General features: G+C 33.1%; 1 protein-coding gene across 1 annotated transcript in view; it reads left to right on the top strand.

Moving 5' to 3' along the window:
- The first annotated feature begins 1,138 nt into the window (after positions 1 to 1,138).
- Positions 1,139 to 21,663, top strand: part of LOC119637179 (frizzled-3) — a 36,998-nt gene continuing 16,473 nt past the window's right edge. Inside the window, exon 1 of the mRNA XM_038033034.1 lies at positions 1,139 to 2,108. Coding sequence (XP_037888962.1) covers positions 1,881 to 2,108 — 228 coding nt within the window. The 5' untranslated portion in view covers positions 1,139 to 1,880. The remainder of the gene's footprint in view (positions 2,109 to 21,663) is intronic.

Consider the following 21,663-nt stretch of genomic DNA (forward strand, 5'->3'; position numbering starts at 1 on the left):
TTTTCAAAAAATTTCCATGAATAAAAAAGAAATAATCTTACAAATGAGTGTTAAACTCAGCTGTGAATAATCGATATAATCGTACTTGTGATTAAAAAGTTAATTCAGGAGGCATTTGACAAAAAAGACTGGAAGAAAAACTTAATACATTTTTGTTTGGGATTTTTGAATAGTATAAGCGGTAGAGAGATGTGAAAATTTTTTGTGCGAAATAATCGGCGTAAAAACATAGGATATTAGGAAGAAAAATAAACTAAACTAAACCAAACTAAAAATAAACACTCCTACATATAAATAACTGATTAATGTTAAAATTTAAAAAAAAATCTTTGAACTTTTGAACGGTAAAGTCGTGTGAGCCAATGCAAAATAATATTCGTAAAAGTATTTAAATAAATAAATAAATAGTTTTTGGAAGATAAAATAATATCCGACAAATTTAAATGAAATAAATAAATAAAAAAATTAAATAAAGTCGAATTTTACTCGTCGAAAAAGTTAATTCGAGTTTTGGATGATAAGCATATGTAGAATTTGTTATCGCGAGAGCTTGCACGGAATAATATACGCAAATATATATAATACTATTAACACGCATTAAATACTTTCACATCCGATTATTTAATATTATTAATATTAAAATTATAAAAATATAAAAAACAGAAAATACCTGAAATATAAGAATAACGGAAAGATTAGTACACAAACAGCCTGAAAGACAAATAATTTATTTTAAATATTTTTATATTTATATGAGTTTACCGACTGATAACAATAAAAGGCAAAATTGCAATTTGTGTTTCAGCGAAAGCTTTAAAGTTGTCATTATGAGTTTTGGAGTTTAGCACGCGACTGATAAGTGCTTCCATTTTTTTATGCGCGATGATCATCTGGAGGATACAAAAAATAATCTTAGCCACTTTCCGATAAATTTGTTAAAATTTGGCAAGCTATTTTATAAAAACTCAATCGGTTGATTTGTTAGTGACCAAATTTTTAAATCGGAAATTACTTTTTTGTGGGGGATTTCATCTCAATTCAGAGAAGAACTTCTGAATTTAAAAATCGGAAATTCAAATAACAAATTATAGATATATATATATATATATATATATATATACATATATATCCGTACTGGCGTGCGTACAAATATATATATGCCAGAAAATTTATATACACATACGCGCGGCAAATGCGTGCAAATGAATGAAAAGCTGCCACAAAGGCTACAAACTACCTGAGGAGATCATTTGAAATGATATGCTTGAAAGAATTCCGATAGATGTACGCGCACATCTACACACGTTCATACACTTGTGTATGGCTATATAGAGATGCATGAGAAGATCTTTCGATGTGTACACAAGCAAATAAAAAGAGCAAAAAAGAAAATATCTGTTTCAATGTGTGTTTACGGAGGTTTTCACTTCAACTAAAATCAAGTGTGTACGTATGTGCGTATTGTTATTGTTATTGCTGTTGTTGCTATTATAACATGAAGGAAATGAAAAAATCTACTTAAAAAGATCTGAAACACGCAAAAAGTTCAAAGTGAAAAAAACATACAAATCATTTTGTTGTTAGTTGTTGTAGTTGTTGCTGTTTACAATTAAAACTCAAAAGTGCCGAACAAACGAACTGAACAGAAGATCAGGGTTAATGTGTTTTCTTATGAAATTGTAAATATGCACATATCTATGCGTATGTGCACGCATATACATATACGTATCAAAAATCGAAATATAAACAACAAAATTTAAAATAAAGTGAAGTTGAAATAAAGAGTTCTTCGAGCGCGAAAAGAAATCGCAAATTAGGAACGAAAAAACGTATTGAAATTATCAAAAATATCTATTTGGTATTGATTATAAAAGAGGAGGATGAAGGACTACCGCTTATTCTTTCTGGCCACCTTAGGCCTTTATACGGCTTATACTGAAACGGAGGCATTGGTAACATCTGCCGGTTCAGTTGCTTTGGCAGCACAAACCCCGAACGGATTACAATGCCAACGCATAACCGTCTCAGCCTGCCAAGGGCTCGGCTATAACATGACAGCTATGCCAAACTTAGCCGGACACACAAATCAATTGGAAGCTGAGCTAAGGGTAAGAGGAACAACTTTGTGATAATTTTCTTTTTTCTTAAACACAACAACATATGTGGAATAAACAAAACGAAGAAGAGCTTTATATTTTTTTGATGTAAATTATTTATCGGTGTTTTCTAAGTACTGTAAACTAAACCTACTATGCGATCACTGTATAGCTGCTCTTACTATACACTGCACTCTGTTATACACTACACCCCAGTTGTGGTATAGGGTAGATTGAATTTGTGTGAACGTATATGACACGACGAAAGGCTTAAGGTAGACACACCTTTTATTACACGGATCACAAAGCGTGTCTGTCTATCTGTCTGTCCATGCAAATTTGTGTTCAAGCAACATTATTGGAATTTCTGAGATGTTTTGATGAAATTTGGTATTGCGACCCAAGGACGAGCGCCGTATTTTGAAAAGTCGTTATAAGGAAAAAAATTGCAATTTTCAGAATTTCTCTACAAAAGTGGCTACGTACTAGTCTTTAAGCATTCTAAATTGGTATAAAAACTTTGGACCCGCTTTGCCAGCTTTTGAACACCCTTCCGTATAACAAAAACTGAAATTCATATGAGGAAAAGGTTTAGTTTCCAATGCTTTATGATGAAAATTAAATCATAATAGTAATTTGAGATAAAAAACTTAGTCGTACCAAATTTAGAGTATCTCGGCCGATTTTTCGGATCCTAGCCTATATAAAGATTTTCACGAAAATTGATCCTTTGCTTTCAATATATTGTGTATTAAACTTAACCCATAACCAATAATGATAATTTGTAAATAAAAGTCAACTCTACAAAATTAGGACGACGTACGCCTATTTTTGGATTGTATCCTGCATAAGGATTTTTGCGAAGAGATTTAATTTTTAATACACAGTTCCACAATAATATGGTCATATAAACACAGGATATAATTTTCGTGTTCTGAGGTGAAAATGAGAATTGTGTCAGACAACGTAGTGTGGGGCTTTGAATAGTCGGTCATGCTATAACATAACGCAAACATAATATATGACTACATAACATATGACGTATGTAGTGAACTTAAACAGTTGGAAAAAAAAAGTTTAATAACGTGAGAGAAAGAAAAATTACTAACCCAAAAAGAGCGCTAAATATTTATATTAAATGTGAGTAAATTTGTGAAGCAATATAATTGATTTTTTTACTTTAATACGATGACAACTAACATTTGTAAACAAAGCGGTTAAGATCCTAATCGCGATTTCAAAGGTCAGACTGGTGGCAAAACATAAACAAACCGCTTCTATTTTTAAAAAGCATTTCACAAAGCCAATGACAATCACACAACGCATGGTTACTTTAAATAAATATGACAATTGTGCGTTTAAGTTAATCTTCCATGTATTGAGGGAATTACTCTTCATTTATCTCTTTAATTTATTGGATACACGCTTTGATGCAATGCTACTATGACTACTATATATGTGTATCGTTTACCCTACAACTTTAAAATATTCGATTTTATAACTTGCATCACTTTATGCATTAAAGGGCATGTTAAGTTTCCGAATACGCATGTAACATCCAGAAGAACTTAAGATTGAATCGCCTTTTGTTATACCAACAAATTCAAAATTACTTTCTGAATCAATTTAAGCTTACTTGTTCGTCTATGCGTCTTATCTCTGTCCATGTACTCTTGTGTTCAAACCACAAATCGCATATAAACGTGTCATATAAACGTCCCTGCAGAAACTAAATCTTTATATAGCGAAAAGTTTAATTTTTAGTATGTTATGGCGAACATTCGTCTGTAATAGTACAATTTTACATGGAAATTAACTTTGCCGATTGTGGACTAGGCAGGACTATTTTCTGGATACCATCTCACTTAAGGATTCTGATGAAACATAAGCGTTTATATGGGAAAAATATCTCATCTATGATTCTTACGATGAAAAGTGATTCGTTGGTGTAACTATATGAAGCACATGAAACTAGTATTTCAACATCGTTTCATATCGTCCATGTTGTTCTCATGGACACCAAGCGATTTAACAAAGATGTTATGGTGGTTAATATGTTATGATAATAATTGATGTCGTATAAAAATTTGAAGATGGAGAATTTGGATCACATAGTTGCATATTTTAGAATCCGCCATATATATCGCGGCTCTCAAGCAAGGTAAGCGCTTATATAGCGTCAACTATTTAATTTGCAATCTTTTACGGCGGCAACCATTGAAAAATAATAAAATCTTTTACAAATAAATGAAGCTTGCTGAATTCGGACCTCACTAGTTGACGTATTGAGCGTCCGCTAACATGAGGGCTATCGTGAATAGTGTGCGTTTACATAATACATTGCTGTATTGTTCATGATGTATTATCGCGAAAATGAATGAAGTGATGTATTATAACGGTCTCACTTGTTCAAAGAAAGGTACTTTCAATTAAAATCTTGACGCAAGCGTAATTAATATGAGAAAAGAAATAAAGACAAATTGTGATTATGTCGATCGTTGCGTGGATTGATTGATACAATTTATAAATAACTGTAATTGAAGTAAGATATAATTTTGCTCGTACGTGTCACTTAGTCAGGAAGAATATTACATTTGCAGTAAACTAATGTGTATATATTTATTTCATATAATTATGTTGTCAAAAAAATACAGGCAATCGGATATTTAAGAAAATTATACCTTTTGAATAATTCTTAATGGAATTATTTGTTTCATTGCTCTATCACGCCAGTTTTCTAATTTTTGCGATAGTTCTTATGAATGAATGCTTTTCCAATGGAATTTTGTGTCAAAATGTTTCCGTTTCTTCTATCAAAATTCTTATAAGCTGAATAAAAAATGAAAGTGTAAATAAATATCAGCGCCAACGTTAAGTACTGTACATCATAGCTAATGAAAGGGCGACTTTTCCAAATAAGGTGTTATACGAAAAGTGATCGAAAAAATGGTCCGATTGCGAACCATTTTCAATAGCGTCTGTTTTTGGGCGAAAACATCAGTCAGACAGTGAATCAAATTTTATGAAAATTCCTGTAAATTCCATGTGATATGTAAATCAAATACAAGAGCATGCGACGGACGAAAGGGCAAATGGATAGACGGACACGCAAGCAGTAAGTGATTGTGAATCGATCGGTATAGTGAAAGGTTGGTCTCTATGAAGCTCCTCTACGTGTTGTAATGTAACGTAATGTAATGTATATTATCTTTCTTTCAATTTTTAATCGTTGTACATATATATATACCGAGCAGTTTTTTTTTTTTATAAACTTTGAATGAACCACAGCTCTTGCATAAAATTCTATCAAATTTAATGTCGAAATTTTTTACATCGCATAATATATGAATAAATTCAAAAATTGAAGTCTTAAAGCACTGGTATCTTATGCTTTACCGTTAATGGAGACGCTTCGCCTACTCGGCCACTCAGGCGGATAACTTCGATTTAATTCAATAAATTGACTTTAATTCAGAATTCATACAGTTTTCGGAATGCTTTTCTGGGCTCAATAAGGTATATCTTACGATCCCTACCTAGACGTTCCATGGTATAATGTATGTGAAAATGCATTTATATTTATTTGCAAGACATCTTATTTTGAATGAAAATTTACTTACGTTTGTGGTTTTTATCACTCAGTAAGTGTCAGAAAAATAGCATTTAATTGATTTTCAGTGTAAGTTTCAGCAGCACAGAAACGAACAAGATAAAACCATTTTTAAGTGAAAAACAAAGCGAAAAGATACACAAAACAAAGAGAGAAATAAGAACAAGTGACTTAACTTACTAACTATGAACTTGAAAAAGAATTTTAAATACTATATAATAAATACTGCTATTTAGGTTTCCCTTCAGATATCGGGTCATTTTAGAAAAGTGTTCTCTAGGCAGGATTACGAAATGAAATCTAACAAATCTCTATATAATGAAATGTGATAAGAAAGGTACGCAACCAAAACACAAAATGTAAAATAATATCAAATTTCAAGTCTTCTATGATAATTTCTCTAGTTGTGGCCGGTATATACGTAGAATGTCTTATCATTTTATTGAGAATATTCGCGATTTTGAGGGGGGAATTTACTTACTTTCGACCACCTCAAAATATATTTATCAAGTTACAATTCTCTATGTCGGATGTGGAGTGAAAGTCAAAGTCATCAAACTCCATGTCAGAGATCTCGGAGATCTTAGAGACATTACCAACTATATGATAAAGTTAGTATACTTAAGCTTTCTCGTTAGACGGAAACGCTCTTGATCTAAAGAATAAAAGAAAATCATGGATCAAATTGATCGTAACGTTTCCATATATCACATATATTGTATGTGTACTAACATGCAAAGGCAGACCGGAACCGTTTTCATTTTGCGTAGATAAATATAAAAACGAAAGAAAGGGAAGTTTCTATGCATACCTGTAAAAGAAGAAAAGAAAAGAAAAAAAAAAAACTAGAAATTTCTCGTTTGATATGGATAAGAAGATGTGTACGCTCTTAAATTGGAACCCCTTTAACGTAATTGTAAGTTATGTTCAGCATGGACGGAGTTATTGAATGGCAAACTTTAGCGTACGTATGATATTTGGTCGCAAAATCTGAGCAAAAATTCGTTCACGCGATATGACGCTCGTATATTGTACTTTATATATACTATCATATTAAATAAAATTTCGATCACTTAGCAGCACTTTGCTCTAAATAAAAATCATATCGATATTCTCTATCTTCGACTGATTTCGCTAATTTTCACACTTAACCTGACCTAATTGATAGGCGAAATTTGTGAGCAAAATTGTTCTTCTTACACACATTTTCATCTTGTATTCGTGATATCGACGAACGGACAAGTTACACACAAACATGTAATGTGTAATGATAAAAAAAAAAATAAATAAATAAAAAAAGCACTATCGCCACCTCCGATAGGGTCAGGATCGCACAATTGCTTTTATATCTATTGTATCTCCTGGGACATCATGTTTCACATAGTTCCGATAAATGCTTGTGTCGAATCTTGGAACAGTAACGCCTACAATGCGCGTGCTTTGAAAAGGCATTCATTCATTCTTAAACTTGATGAATTACTAAAGGTATATGCTTTCATATTTCTGGCTCAAATATTGATATGAATAGTGTAGATATACGAACGGAGGAACATGACCGAATCTTCGCTCTTGGGCTACCGTATATAAGGTGCACAAATGCACTTTTTTATTATATTTGTTGGGAGTTTTAGGCGTTACTGTATGAAGGCGACTACTAGCCTTTCGCTTTACTTACTTAACAGTATCAATTATCCCGCTAAAGAGTAAGCAACGTCCTTCTAGAAACTTTCAAAAAGTCGAGATCTTTGCCCTAAAAACGCTAAACACTAGAAGAGTTACTTTCTCGGCTTTTGGGTGCTGACGAGTGCTTTAATGCCTAAAGCGCAAATTATCATCATGCAGACTATGGGAACCATTAGCATCGAGAACAAAACCCAATGTCCATGGAGCCCGCATTTTGAGAGCTTAGCTTGATGTATTATGTTGTTGTTAAACTAAACCAAACGAAGTCGTCACCAGGGAACGTTACGAAAACCAATTAATCCATTTGCACCGATCGCAGATAGTGAAAACGGCTGCCATATTTGAAGAGCCTGAAAACGCGGAGCATCAGGACACTTGGCTTCATATCGTATAACTCGTCCAGGAAACGTTAACAATGCTAAACTGAAATATGCTTACTGCTGCAACTCCAATCCATAACTCATTGTTTGATTGAGTAACGCTTCAATTCTTATGATGCTATTCAAAGTGGATCTATCTACGACTCACGATCAGACGTCTTTTTGACAAGTAATTTAGATTTTCTCGCATTCACTTTGAAGCTTTGAAGCAAGCATTGTTTTGTTCTTAAAAAACAACAGCAACAATTTATTTATATACAAGAGGTATTCCTTATGTGGATGTTGATGGTGTGTTTTGACGACCTACAACCGATACAATAAATCTTTCTATTTTAGATTACATACATACGCTAGTACATTGTTTATCTTCTCGACGCCAAGATGTGGAAGAATATTTCAGCTTCGAATCTTTGTTCTTTCCACTGACCTGTTCTAAGACTGAAATCGAAACGATGAATCGAAGTCTTCTTATCTTAAAATATGATTGATAATAGGAAAGAATATTCATAAATAGTTTGGAGTAGCGTGCATCATTGTTTTCGTGTACCTTTGAATTATTCATTTGATCTAAAATAACTGAGATCTCGCATATCACATACGCGAGATGTTAGTGAAAGGATCTAATGATAAACATGCCCACAAGAGTTACAACAATTAGGCAATGTAGGGGAGGAAAAAAAAAAATACTAGAATATATATTTTTCAATGTCTGATCTACTGGAAGTATAGGTCACGTATGAAATTTTAGCTTGCTGCGCTAGTATCAATCAGCTTGTGCCAGCAATTAGAAAGCTTTTCATATATATCAGACTAATCAACTTTGGAGCAAGCAGAGTTTTTTCTGTCCTACACCGTTTGTAGTACAATGTTATTTTATACAACACAAGTATCCAACTCAAAGGAGCTAGAAGAAGATGAGTTAGATCCACCTTTTATTGTATTTCTGAATCGATTTAAGCTGAGCTGTTGCTGATCTGTCCGTCTTTTATTATTGTATTTAGCCTACGGATCGCAACTTTTGAGGTATCTTGGTGAAGTTCGGAGCGCTTTATTTTGAAAAGTCATTTTATATGACTAAATGCGTTCAGCGAAGTGGTTTAGTGTGCTTAATGGGGGGGGCCACGGCCCCTTATATTGTTTCTATTTGTTTTTTACACGTTGCTCAGACTTTGACTCTGTTGAGTGAATATTTTAAGAGCGTTAAAGGGGAAAAATTTGATTGTGAATGTTGTTGTTGTTGTTCTTGTTATTAAAATACTTGATGATAATGTTGTAATGGTTTTTTTTCATGTGTTTTTTTTTTCTGCTTTTTCTCTATTTTCATTATCTTTATGCGGCTTTTTTTTTTATCGAAAAATCGTTTTCTATGCCTTTTATGGAAGGGGAATTTTTTTCGTTTTTTTAAAATTACTTTTTTTTTATATATATATATGTATATGCATAAATTTTAGTCATGATGGTTAATGTTCGATAATTTTTGATTTATCATTTAACTCTTAATGGATTTTAAATATAAATAAACTCAGACATAAGTTTCATTTTAATATTTCATCGATCGCTAAAAGCATTTAATGTCGAAAAAACTAGACAACATAACTTTTTACGCTTCATGCATTAATATAATTATGCCGACATTTGTACATTAAGAGTAGCTTTTTATGTTAAAGGACTGCTATACACACAAGTAAGAGGAACGTTAAGACCTGATTATAATGACTTAATAACATCAAGCTGAAGCTAAACTTACAAGTGCTGGTTAAAAAGTTACAATAAACTATTTTGTAGATCAGCACCAATACATTAAAAGGACGAACATAAAACAGCTTCTGTGTACCTGTCGCTGATTTTACGAAACTGTCATTTATAATTGAATACAAAATTCTAAACACATTTTCCTCAAATCACATGCACGTTAAGCAGATTTCTAAGTAGCATTTAAATTCGCAAAAATCAAAACGATCTGATAGGGTGTTCGTCGAGGAAATGCCAATTTGTTTTCATATACAGTTTTAGAAAGTCAACCAACAAGAACGAATCTTAAATACCTAGTACTTTAACTTGCTTCTTTTTTTTTTTTTTTTTTTGTTAATTATGCATAGGATACGTAGAGTTATCGCTGAACGACCCTTCCCGATATTTAGTAGAAGCTTTATATCGCTCATTCATTATCGCTATATAGATAGTAAATACATAGCAATATTTTGTCTACCTACGTAATATATCGAATATATCGAAATTGTAATACCACACACACTTTGTGCGTTGATTTTTTAAATGCTCCTCCTGATAAGTGTACATGCCAAAGTTCAAAACGATACTTACTATTACTTCACATACGTCAATTATTAATGACTATATGTTAGACCTGGTTTTAAGCGACCTACGACAATTTTCACATATTCTATATGGCCCTGAGGAAATAACGTATATGTCCGGCTTCAGTTTTCTGCACACGGAAGAGAGAGACAAATACATAGTTCGTGTGAGGGCCCGCTGAGCAATACGAGTAACAAATATTATCTATGCCATTGAACCCAGCGCACTAGATCCATAACAGTCATATATGATCATGGCTTTATTTCCCACTCAGAGTTGAGAGGGAGCGCTTAAGTAATCTCTCTGTAATTCGAGTGTTAGCCACACCCAATCACATTCATCAAGTATTGCTTGTAATCTTGTTGACTTAAGAAGAGACTTATTTGAAATCTCTGCTTTCCTATAAGCTGACACTTCCATTGCAGTGCTACTCCACGTTCAGTAACCTAATGCCCTTGCTTCGAATTTAAGTACAACTGCAGTCACTATGAAAGTTTCAAAGGAGGCCGTCGTAGGACACACAACGCCTTATCAGAATAACCCTGGCGGTATCTATCCCGTAATAGATCTTATTTTTTCGTGCTTTCAAGCATAGCTAACATTACTCATAGTTCAAAGACTTCCATTAAAGTGCTACTAGAGAGACTTACGAAATATTTTCAATAAATTCCCCCGACTTCCCCATGGTCAATTCCGGTTCTGAATGACAAATGGTTACGTTTCAAGTTTACGTAAATATGGCTGAAACTGAGTCTCAACATATGAATGAAAAAAAAAAATAAAATAATAATAATGAAATCTTTGACAAGCAATTTAAGTTTGCTGTACTTGGAGCACCTTGTCGGCTGAGTATCCTCCAATATGAGGGCTTCCATAGAAATTGTGCATTTATTTAAAAATAATGAATAATTTTTGGTTTGTTACAAATTGAAGTAAAGTCGTGTAGGGTGTCTAGTGGTGCTCGACAAAAGCATTCTTACTCAATCAATATATATATTTTTTTTATTTCTTTTCATTAACAAATAAATAAATATTCAAAAACAATGAAAACAAATAACATTATAGTGAAACGCGATCCATCGTTTAATATCTCACTACCCACTTCTCTTAATACGAGTTATTCGTATAACGGTCCTTTCGAATAAGTTGTTGTTGTTACATAGGACCTATCATAACCCTTTTCAACGCTTTAAGCCAAAACATGTGGCTCTACAAAGGTTCATCAAAACAAGAACGGACAGGTTAGCTTCGGACTCACTTTCTGAATCGATCGGTATAATAAAAAGTTTCAAATCCTTCTACTACAAGTAGCGTAGGATATAAAAATATTCATTTATTTATTATTAGGAAAGAATATCATATCGCATAAGCTCGATACTTACCTTGCGATGTTTATGTGCTATAATAATATACTAATATCAATATTATATTACATAAAGAGAAATAAAGAGAAACGCAGAGAAAAAGCAGCAAACAGTAAAGAATGATAAAGGGAAAAAAACTTGAAGAGGCACATAATGAAATAAATGATTAAATAATAAATAAACGAATAAATAAATTAATTAACAATAAATGAAGGCATGAGGTATTACAATAACTGAAGTTATTGGAGAAGTGCATCACCTGAGACGCGTTGCATCATTAAGAGAAGTACCTCACAATCTCTCCTTTAAATCATGCCAGCGTGAGGATGGCCCACAAATCGCGCGCGATGAAATACGCGAATATTAGCTCCATTCAATTCGAATGATCCTGTTCGAATCGAAAATTTTGGAAACGCCATTCTCGTGACCTTCTTCCGTACTATTATATGTCTTCATATTATGAACTGCGCTAATGTTGCTCGCAACTTCCTTTGTGTTGTTATTGCGGTTGAGCTCATAAAGCAAAATATGTTTTCTTTTTTTTAAATGAACCCAACTCGACAGAATTCACATCAAAAATATTATTATTATTATTATTATTATAATTTTAGACTAATGAAATAAATTCTTAGACCAAAAAAAAAAAGAAGACATTGAGCACTAGCAACACAGGCTATCGGCTCTAAGTTATAAAAGTACATTAGATATTGAGCCTAGTAGTTTTGATAAAGTCATATCTTGTATTCGGTTGATATTCTGTTCTGTAGCTGATTGTAAAAGGTCTATGGGGTTAATCGTTCCAAATGCAATACTTCTTGGCTAGAAAAAGTTAAGGCAGTCACAGAGAATGTGCTCTATAGTAAGAATTTGTCCACAACTGCAGATTGGGGAGGAGGACTCCTTCAGGATCCATTGGTGAGTTGCAATTGTATGACCAAAGCGAATTCTCGAAAATGTTTGGATCTTGATTCTCTCAACATTTGTTGGATATGAAAGTGGACTTAATTGAGGGTTAATAAAAGAGTAGTGCTGATGCACATCCAAAATAAAAACCACATTTTGACTGATTTTCCAGGTAAATCATTTTCATTCCGACTTTTATTTCGTTTTTCAATCAATTATCAAAAAAAAAAACAACAACATTTGTTTTATTCTTCTTCTTCACATCATTAAATTAAAATAATCAGCAGCTTTATGTGTTAATTTTCCTCTTTCTATTCATTGAGATTAGCAGCATGAATTTCGGTAGTTTGACTCGCTTCACTTGATAGTGTCGTAGCAGCTGAAATCACGTTAGCAAGGCTTCTTTCCAACAATCAACTCGTTTTCGATACCTCTATCTGTGAATGAGATGATGCGATCGTTTTAAATTGTACAACCAAATGTCGACCATTAAATGATCAGACGCATTAATAACTAAAGCTCCCGACTTTTTACACTTTCTTGAATTATAAGAAATTTAATCTAAATGATCGATGTGGGATCTTGAGTTGATTTAATCGAGCGTCTCACTTTCGTGTTGAAATTCTCAATATAACAAAAATTGTACGCAACGGTAAGACTTTGCTTTGCCAATGCTGTGTCGAATCAAGTACAAATAATATATTTTATATATATAATATATATTTTTTTTTTTTCAAAGTAAACCTTACCTTACCGACCATGGCAAACGGCGGCTAATTTTTGAAAGTTGTTTAGGTTTTTCAATAGATCACGATAAAGATGGTTGATCGATCGACTGGCACGATGGGTAGAAAGCTTTCAACTCAATGTGAATTGTTTTTTTTTCTTTTCGAGAAGAGAAGAAAAACTGGGAAGCAATGAGAAATCGTTTCAAAGTCCTTGCCTAATGATATGATAAACATTAGAAGGCCATAACTCGATGAGAATTATGAAACCAAGAAAGAGAATGCTTATGCATACGAACTTAGGATAACTAAAATATACAAATATATGATGATGATTGGATTTGTGCTCTGTAATAACGCCAGTGCATGTAGCTGAAATCAAAGGCAGACATAATCATAGCTTAGAGAAGATAAATATTTATTTTTTACTTTTACCCTCGAGTCTTGCGTCTACAATATTGTACTTTCTTCCGAGTATTAAAGAAATTGAAAGCGTTATTAAACAAATTTGAAAAACACGTTTGAACATTATGAACTTTCCTAATCAAATGCATCGTTTCGACGCAAAACTATTTCGTTGTAAAAAAAAATTTGCTTTAAGAAACAAACTGATAATACCAATCATACTATATATATATATATATATATATATATATGTAAACATGTTTATAATCGCATTATAATAGTACAAAATTTCAGAAGAAATCGGCGGCATTTAGACACTAGATGCAAAAAGCTTAGAAAATATTGCCCCTCAAAGCGCTAGTAGTGTCGACTTGTAGTGGTAGTGCGCAAGTTCACGGACTAAGCAAAGAGTGAATAAAGTGCGTTTAGGCAAATTGGAAAAATTATCGATCTCTTAAATGCGATTGCTTTAGGACGAGGCATCGTACCCCACCCTCAGCAATAGCAAGCAACGAGTGATACCTTTAATGCGAACCTTGTACATATAAATATTCCGATTGAAAGGAGCCCAATCGATCTACTGGCAAATTCAAAGTTTAGATAATATTTTGCGGTTTTCATACGATATTTAATGATATATGTATATACACGATATTCATTGTCGTGCATTAACTTCGGTGAACTTCATTTTATGGGCGTGAGTCATAATTTTGTTTATTATTCAAATGAAAAATTCAATAATTCTTCTAAACTTATTATCTGCGTATGTCTATCTTTCTGTTACGCGCTCATATTTGGTGTTTATTAGGTAATCAAACACATCACACATTTATACAATCATCTTTACCACCATTATTATCCTGTGTTCGTTGTAGTGGCTTAGCTGCGTATCTGATAGATTTTTCAAAATTTGCTTTAAAAAAAAAATCACCCTTTTATGTCGAGGTTATTAACTTATCGTTACCACCTGTGATTAGCGGGTGCTCACTAATAGCCTTCGCATTTCCTTTGTTATCAAGCTGAAGCTAAATGATGCAGGGAACAAAGAATGAAGGAGGGTAAAATTACGGCATAAAAACAACTGAAGGTATGCGCGGACGGTTCACATTTCCTTCATCCAAAATGTAACAATTTTACACCAACACAAGTTTGTAAGTCTTTTAACTAGAATCGTCAGTTATGCCTATAGACTTGAAAAATGTATTTCATATTAACTCAATTAGGAAATGTTTTTTATTTACACATCGAGTGGCATGATTACAAATTTCATGCTTTGAACTTCGTTTTAGAAAAAGGAAAATTGTTAATAAATAGATATGTAACATAAGACAGGCTTCAGCATATACTCTGTGAACTTTCAAAGCAAATTAATTTTGAAAATTTACAATTATTTTAATTCAACATTGTTGTGAATGCGACGTTTATATCCGAAAAACAGATAAAAACATTAAACACGCTACCCATTTTAATCACTTATTGCAGTTTGCTCATATTACACTTCATCACGTTGAGGTCGAAAAGGTTCTCCACCATTGCGACCTGTTAATTGAACGCAAAAATTTAAAATGGGCGGGCAAGCAAAGGCATTCTGAATCAATCGGTATAACAAAAGGGGCGATGTTCCAGATTATCCTTTCGGTTGGACTTAAAAATTTATGTTTCAACAATATATGATGGCGGCTTATAACTCTTTGCTGATTCTCTGCCTTTGTTAATAAGCATATCTCGCACGTTTTTCCTGATGCCTAATGCATTGGAGACGAGAATAAGATCATGCCAAGCTTTGTATTCGGACGACAAATTCAAACCATAGCACCATACTAGCTACGATGAATGCTTTACTAACTTTGCTAATTTCCTAGAGATGTAACTTATCACTAAGAAAATATATGACGCTCTTTGGCTTGCTTCTTAACTACGTTTTAATGTAGATTTACTTTGTAAGCGCTAGCTGTAATTAGGATGGCATCGGCTATAGCCTGAAGAGCATGAAAAATTAATTTTTACGATCACATTATTGTTACTACCCAAGCAAATGCTTTTAATAGCATCACATATGATCTGCGTAGAGCAGTCGCTTCGTGTTTCGCGCTGATTCCAATCAATAGAGCTGGTCCACGTAAATCGTGTGCTCTTGTATCGATAAAATATCGGTTGTAATGGATAGGCAAACGACTAACGACACCGCATAACCGGTAGCTCAGCAGCCATTACTATAGATGATAGCTAGTCAGCCGGATTCGAATTTCAGACGTAACTCACCTTCCAGCTTGTTTCGGTTTTCCTTGCTTGCATTATTTCTTGTAGGTATACCTTCTTGGACCTTGCCCCTTGTCGGACTCTGTCAATATGTTACGTACGGTTTATGAAGATCGAATAACAAGAGTGATTTTTTATATAGGTATATACATAATTATTATTGTGTTACATAACATAACATAAATCCTTCTCTTTATTTCTCTTTAATATTAATTTACAAAATATTTTAAAATGCCTTAAAGAAGTGCTTACTTGTTTTTGAAATGAATGTGTTTTTTTTTTTTTGTCTTAACAGCAAGTCTGTAATTTTGTACAGAATTTCTTAGAATTGCTCCTATCTGGTCGGTCGGCCGTCTATTATGATTTACTATAATTTATGTTAACACCGAAAATTCATTTATTGTGTCTGCATTCTACATTTGTAGTATATATATATATATATATATATATATATATATGTATATATATATAGGAGCGCGCGCTAACGCACGCACAAACACATATACACACATATATATCTATTACTTACAGCACCTGCCTTATTATGCACGCATACATGCATAGTGCAGTAAAATACAAAGAAAAAAATCCTGTTTTCCTTTTACTTTGGCTTTCAATGCTCTGGAGCACAATAAAAGCAACAAAAATACTAAGAATTGCGAAAAAAAAGCAGTAGACAACAACAATGCTTCGTATAAAATATGTATAAAAAAAGGCCTTTGAGCACGCGAACAAGTTCAATGCGCCCAATCAAAGAAAAAGGTCTTAAAAGACGACTAACCAAGAGATTAGCTTGCCTTTCTTTACTCTTACATATAAAGGACTTTAACATAACAACTATACATGTGTGTACATGTATATATAACATATATATATTCATATATGATTCAGTAAATAAAATATAGATCATCGGACGCGAATCTTACACGACCGGAGGCCTTGAAGCCTACGAGGGCTTAGTATATATTTAGATCACTGCTTCTTGTTCATTCAAACGAGATTGTTTCCTCGTTCATGTTTGTAACCTCGATCTATAAAAACGGGTTCAAAATGTCTAACACAATTACATTAACGCTTATGATTTTTCTCTTCAATATTTTTTCCATATAGTCTTCAACCATCTCGTCAATACTCAAGGATGATGTCCAAAAGGTTTTATAAGAAGTTGAATTCTGCATGCGGATCAAAAGGTTGATTTTTCCAATGAACTCCTTATTTAACACTGTGTCTCAACCCTATGCACATCGAAATAGCCGCACTGTCAACACTTTCAATTCTCAATCCATTGATTTCAATTTTCTACTGATAGCTTCATAACAACATTCTCTAGTTAAGGATGTAGCGTTGCTTTCATTAGTTTAGCTTAAATAATTTTTTGGCCAGTTTTCTAACGACTTCTCCGAACAAAACAAAACTAATTGTAAATGCATTCTATTTTCTTCAAATCAATATTTTCAAAACTTTTTGAATGTGCTTCAGTCGATTCGACAAGTCAAGAATTTGTTTGGTTTTTTCTTTTAAATCGAAAATTAAGCCTTGCCAGGTTTTCTTCTTCGCAAGAGCTGCAGCTCTGTCATTTGTATACGTCGATTCGTTATTAAAGACCAAATTTTCCCCCCGAACCAATGAATCTCTAATCTAAACCCATTTCAGAGGCGCGTGTCCTTAAGCTTAAAACTTTTTGCACACGGAATTCCATCATTTTGGAAATTCGCGACACGTAGATTGAGCAGGCGTGGGGTAGACTAACGGACAGCAACACTAAATTCCAACCAGGAAAAGATCCGGAATTGACAAGCCTAATCAAAGGTAAATTTATCGCATCTGGATGATATACTGTTGCCGCAGGTAGTGCAGGATACATTTATTATTAAATTTTCACAATTAATTTAACAAATATACATTTTAATAAACGTTTAATTAAGTGGATCTTTGTAAAAATGTTGAGGAAAATAATTCTTTTTTCATAGCCTGAAGATGGCATACCCACATTTCATCGGGATTTCGTTGTAGATCGCGGGTTATCGATAACAATGGGATAATAGAAATATATATATATATATACATATGTTTCCTCTGCACTTTCAGAAGGACTTGGCTCCATTCAGTTGAAGTTATAATGTATTGATAAGTATTTACTAAATATCCTTTGTATACCCTACACTAAATATGATTTAAGTTTGTGTGAATGTAAAAAATAACTTGAGATAGATCGTGGAGACGTTTTACTATACCGATCGATTCAGAATAATTGTTTAAGTTTGGCTGCCTGTCTGTCCACCTGGACGTATGATTGTCTGATGCTCCCCATAAAACGGCTGCGTCCTTATATAATATTTTGGCCTATGAAATGTATGTACAAAATTCGAATCAAAAGTGGCGACTTTTGAATCGACCATAATACCACCCTTTGTACGAGAAGCAAGTCTTCGTGTAGAAGAAACTCTAACTATTAGTATTTTACTTTATAGGACATGTCCTATGCCAACGCTTTCGCGGAAAGTATGCATGTATTTACATGGAAATCGCATAAAGTTGTACGTATTTTAACACGAAAGAATAGTGTTACGCGGACTGGTTTGGATATTTAGTGATTGGTCTTGCCCGACTATAATGTTTTTCCTTATTTGACCTATTATTCATTAACTTTAGTCAAGAAGAAAACAACAAAAATGTTACTGGAAGAAGCTGAAGTGTTTAAATCAGTCAAATATAGTAAAGATAGTCAATTATAAGTTGTCCCTTCGTCAAACCATGTACAACAGCGAAGATAATGCCGATATTAGAAAAATTTGGTTAGGAAACGGACGGCAGACAAAAGTCAGAATTTTGAAAACAAACCTAATCTAAATAACATAGCCTTGAAAAAAAAAAAAAAAACAAACTGAAAAAGCAATGATATATGAAATAAATAGAGAAAATACATTCTATTTATTGAGTGACCTGATAATATGTATAAATATATTATTCCAAGGATGAACGTTAACGAGCGAAAAATATTTTTCATAAATGTTCAATAGCGAGTTATTATTATATTAAGCGTTTTTTGCTTAATCTAGTTCAATTCATTTATTACTCAATTTCATTTGCTGCTTTTTGAAGTTTTATATACGTCATAATATTAGACATTTCAATTCTAGCGTCTAGTCATAGTCCAATAGGGTAGAAACGTTTGCGAGCTAATCGATTTTTTTAGGAAAATCTTTGTTCGACCCATGAGACGAACATCTTATGAAAGAATTTAGATCATAAACAATAATGCAAAGTATAAATCATATATTCTTCTTCTTCTTCCAAACCGACTTTCTATAATTATAAAGCACGGAGGAAAATTAATTACAGGTTAAACTATTGTTCTCGTATATTCGCGTCATGAGTCAATCCTAAAATTGAAAAGTGAAAACTCGTGGTTCGGTGGGTGCCACAAATCGGCTCCCCTTAGTTGAAATTTTGCCATAGAGATGACAAAAAATGTACAGCTCTTAAGCAGTTTGTTTCTATTATAAAACATACAACTGAACAGTTGAAAGTTTAACTTCTTCAGACCGGAAACTTTTGAACCCACAAGGCAAGAGAAAATATTTGTAGTACCAAGATATTTGCTGTGTAGCTGCCGGAGCCTAATGAAAAAAGCCGTAACGAATCGGGTAACTGATGCAATTATTGCAATCAGTGGAAGACTTCAAAGCAAAGTTTCGTTAGCATGTGACGGGTTACCGTAAGGCTATTTTCCAACATGCGCAATATATTCAATACCTGGGACGGCCTCGAATTATTTTGACCGAATGCTTTACCAAAAGCGCTGTAATCTGCGGAAATTTTGTATATTATTTTTGTCCACGAACTCAGAACATAGACTCACATCGTTTTATATTATTTTCCAAAACATTAAAACATTGCTTAAGAAGATGAATCCTTCTTCAGTTTAGGAACCTATTCTCGTACCCTACACCACTCTTGATGCAAGGATATATTAAGCTTATAGGAATGTAAACAATATCATACCCATCTGCATCAGATAGAGCGGACTTTTAATATACCGACTCAGAATTCCGATTCAGGAGACGAATCGTTCTGAAACGATCTATTTTATGTTCAACCCACAGATCGCAGTTTTTGCGATATTTTAATGAAATTTGGTACACCGACAGGTTTTGGCCCAAAGACGAAGGCTGCCGAAAATGCTCTAGATACGACAGGCTTTTTCACCGCTTCCCCTATAACATTTACATTTATTTTGAAATGGTGTTACATGAATAATTATATTAAGCGCAATGGAGTAGCGTATTTTATGGTAGGCCGTGTCCTACTATAGGGTTTTTTCTTTAGTTTTTTTTATTATTCATTTTGTTTATTATTCATATAGCTAGTCGGAGAATATAGGATGGGTAGGAAGTTCAGATTGGAAGGAATAGTTGGTAGAGGATAAAAGAAACCGAGAGTAAACTTGGAGAATGTGGAACGGACGAGAAGATCCGTCTCACAGGTAAGGTTAATGAACAGGTAGTCGTCGTAAGATATCTTATGGTGTGTGGACAAATCCACAACGATAACACTATTGACAAATAAATTTTTGCTTTGTACAGCTTTAGCTGTGGGCATATTCGTATAAGAGCAGTTCCTAAATCACCCCAAGCATCTGCTCAAAAGTGTCGAGGGCCTTGGGCATCCTCTCGTCACATATGATGATGATCGTCTGTCTTATGAAAGAAAGTTGCGACTTAATATATACCCCTTGTTAGTTATGAAAAAAAAAAAAAAAAAAAAAAAAACTAATATAACAACACAAATCAATTGGATTATCTAATACGTTGGCCTGCACTTACTTTTATTTTGGATATATATATATATATATATATATATATATATATATGTATATAAAATTCGAACAATTTTATAAGTTATTTTTACATTCTTTCGAAGTACAAATTACATATTATTTCTCTTGTTTTTAATTGTTAACAAACTTTGTTAGGAAAAAGTTGCTAAAAACACGTAACCGAAATTGTTTCAAAAAAATTTCTTCGTTTTAAAGTTTCACCGTTGTTGGCTTTTTTTGTCGATCGTTGCAATTAAGTTTAGAAACAACATACAGAGCAAAATATTTGCGAATAATTGTAGCAAACTAAAGAAAAAAATAAAAAAATGTCGGCTTTTTTGGAAAACAACATATAAAAAAAAAAAGAGGAAAGGAAAAAATTCCAAACGAGAGACATTTCATCACAGTCAAGAAAACATAACTCAAACTGACGAATGGATCTCAAAGCAAAGAAGACAACGTAAAAGTCTTTTTTTTTTATATATATATAATTTTTTTTCTCTCTTATTTATTTGTTTATTTATTTATTTTTGTTTTTTTTTGCTAAAAAATAAAACAATCCAAGATATACGGCAAATAACAAACAATAGAAAAAATATCGAAACAAGGAACGGACAGACAGTATATGAACATCGTATATCAGACGTCGTCACGATAATCATCATCACCATCACCGTCGTCATCGTCATCGTCATCGTCATCCTCAACAGTAACAACAATAACAATAACAAACTTAACTTGCCATAATAATAACAGCAACAACAATAGATACAATAAGACACAGTGAATAAAATAAAAACAACAAATATAATAAAAAAAAATAAACAAAAGTCAAAGAATATATATATATATATATATATATATATACATATGTATGTAGATGTTTGTAAAGTGTATATATGTACCGGCTAAAAGAACAGTAAAGCCATTAAAAACGATTTATCTGCAAAGCTCCGAAAAAAGATGAATGTGTACGAGAGCAACAGTAACTCAGAGAAGACTCTCAAACAACCGAATAACTGACAGACAAGCGCAGAAACTGACAGATATACACTGAAAGACAGGCTAAAGGACAGACAAACGCGTAAGACCGTCATCCTCGT

The sequence above is a fragment of the Glossina fuscipes genome, unplaced genomic scaffold (assembly GCF_014805625.2).
Source record: "Glossina fuscipes isolate IAEA_lab_2018 unplaced genomic scaffold, Yale_Gfus_2 43, whole genome shotgun sequence".
NCBI lineage: Eukaryota > Metazoa > Arthropoda > Insecta > Diptera > Glossinidae > Glossina > Glossina fuscipes.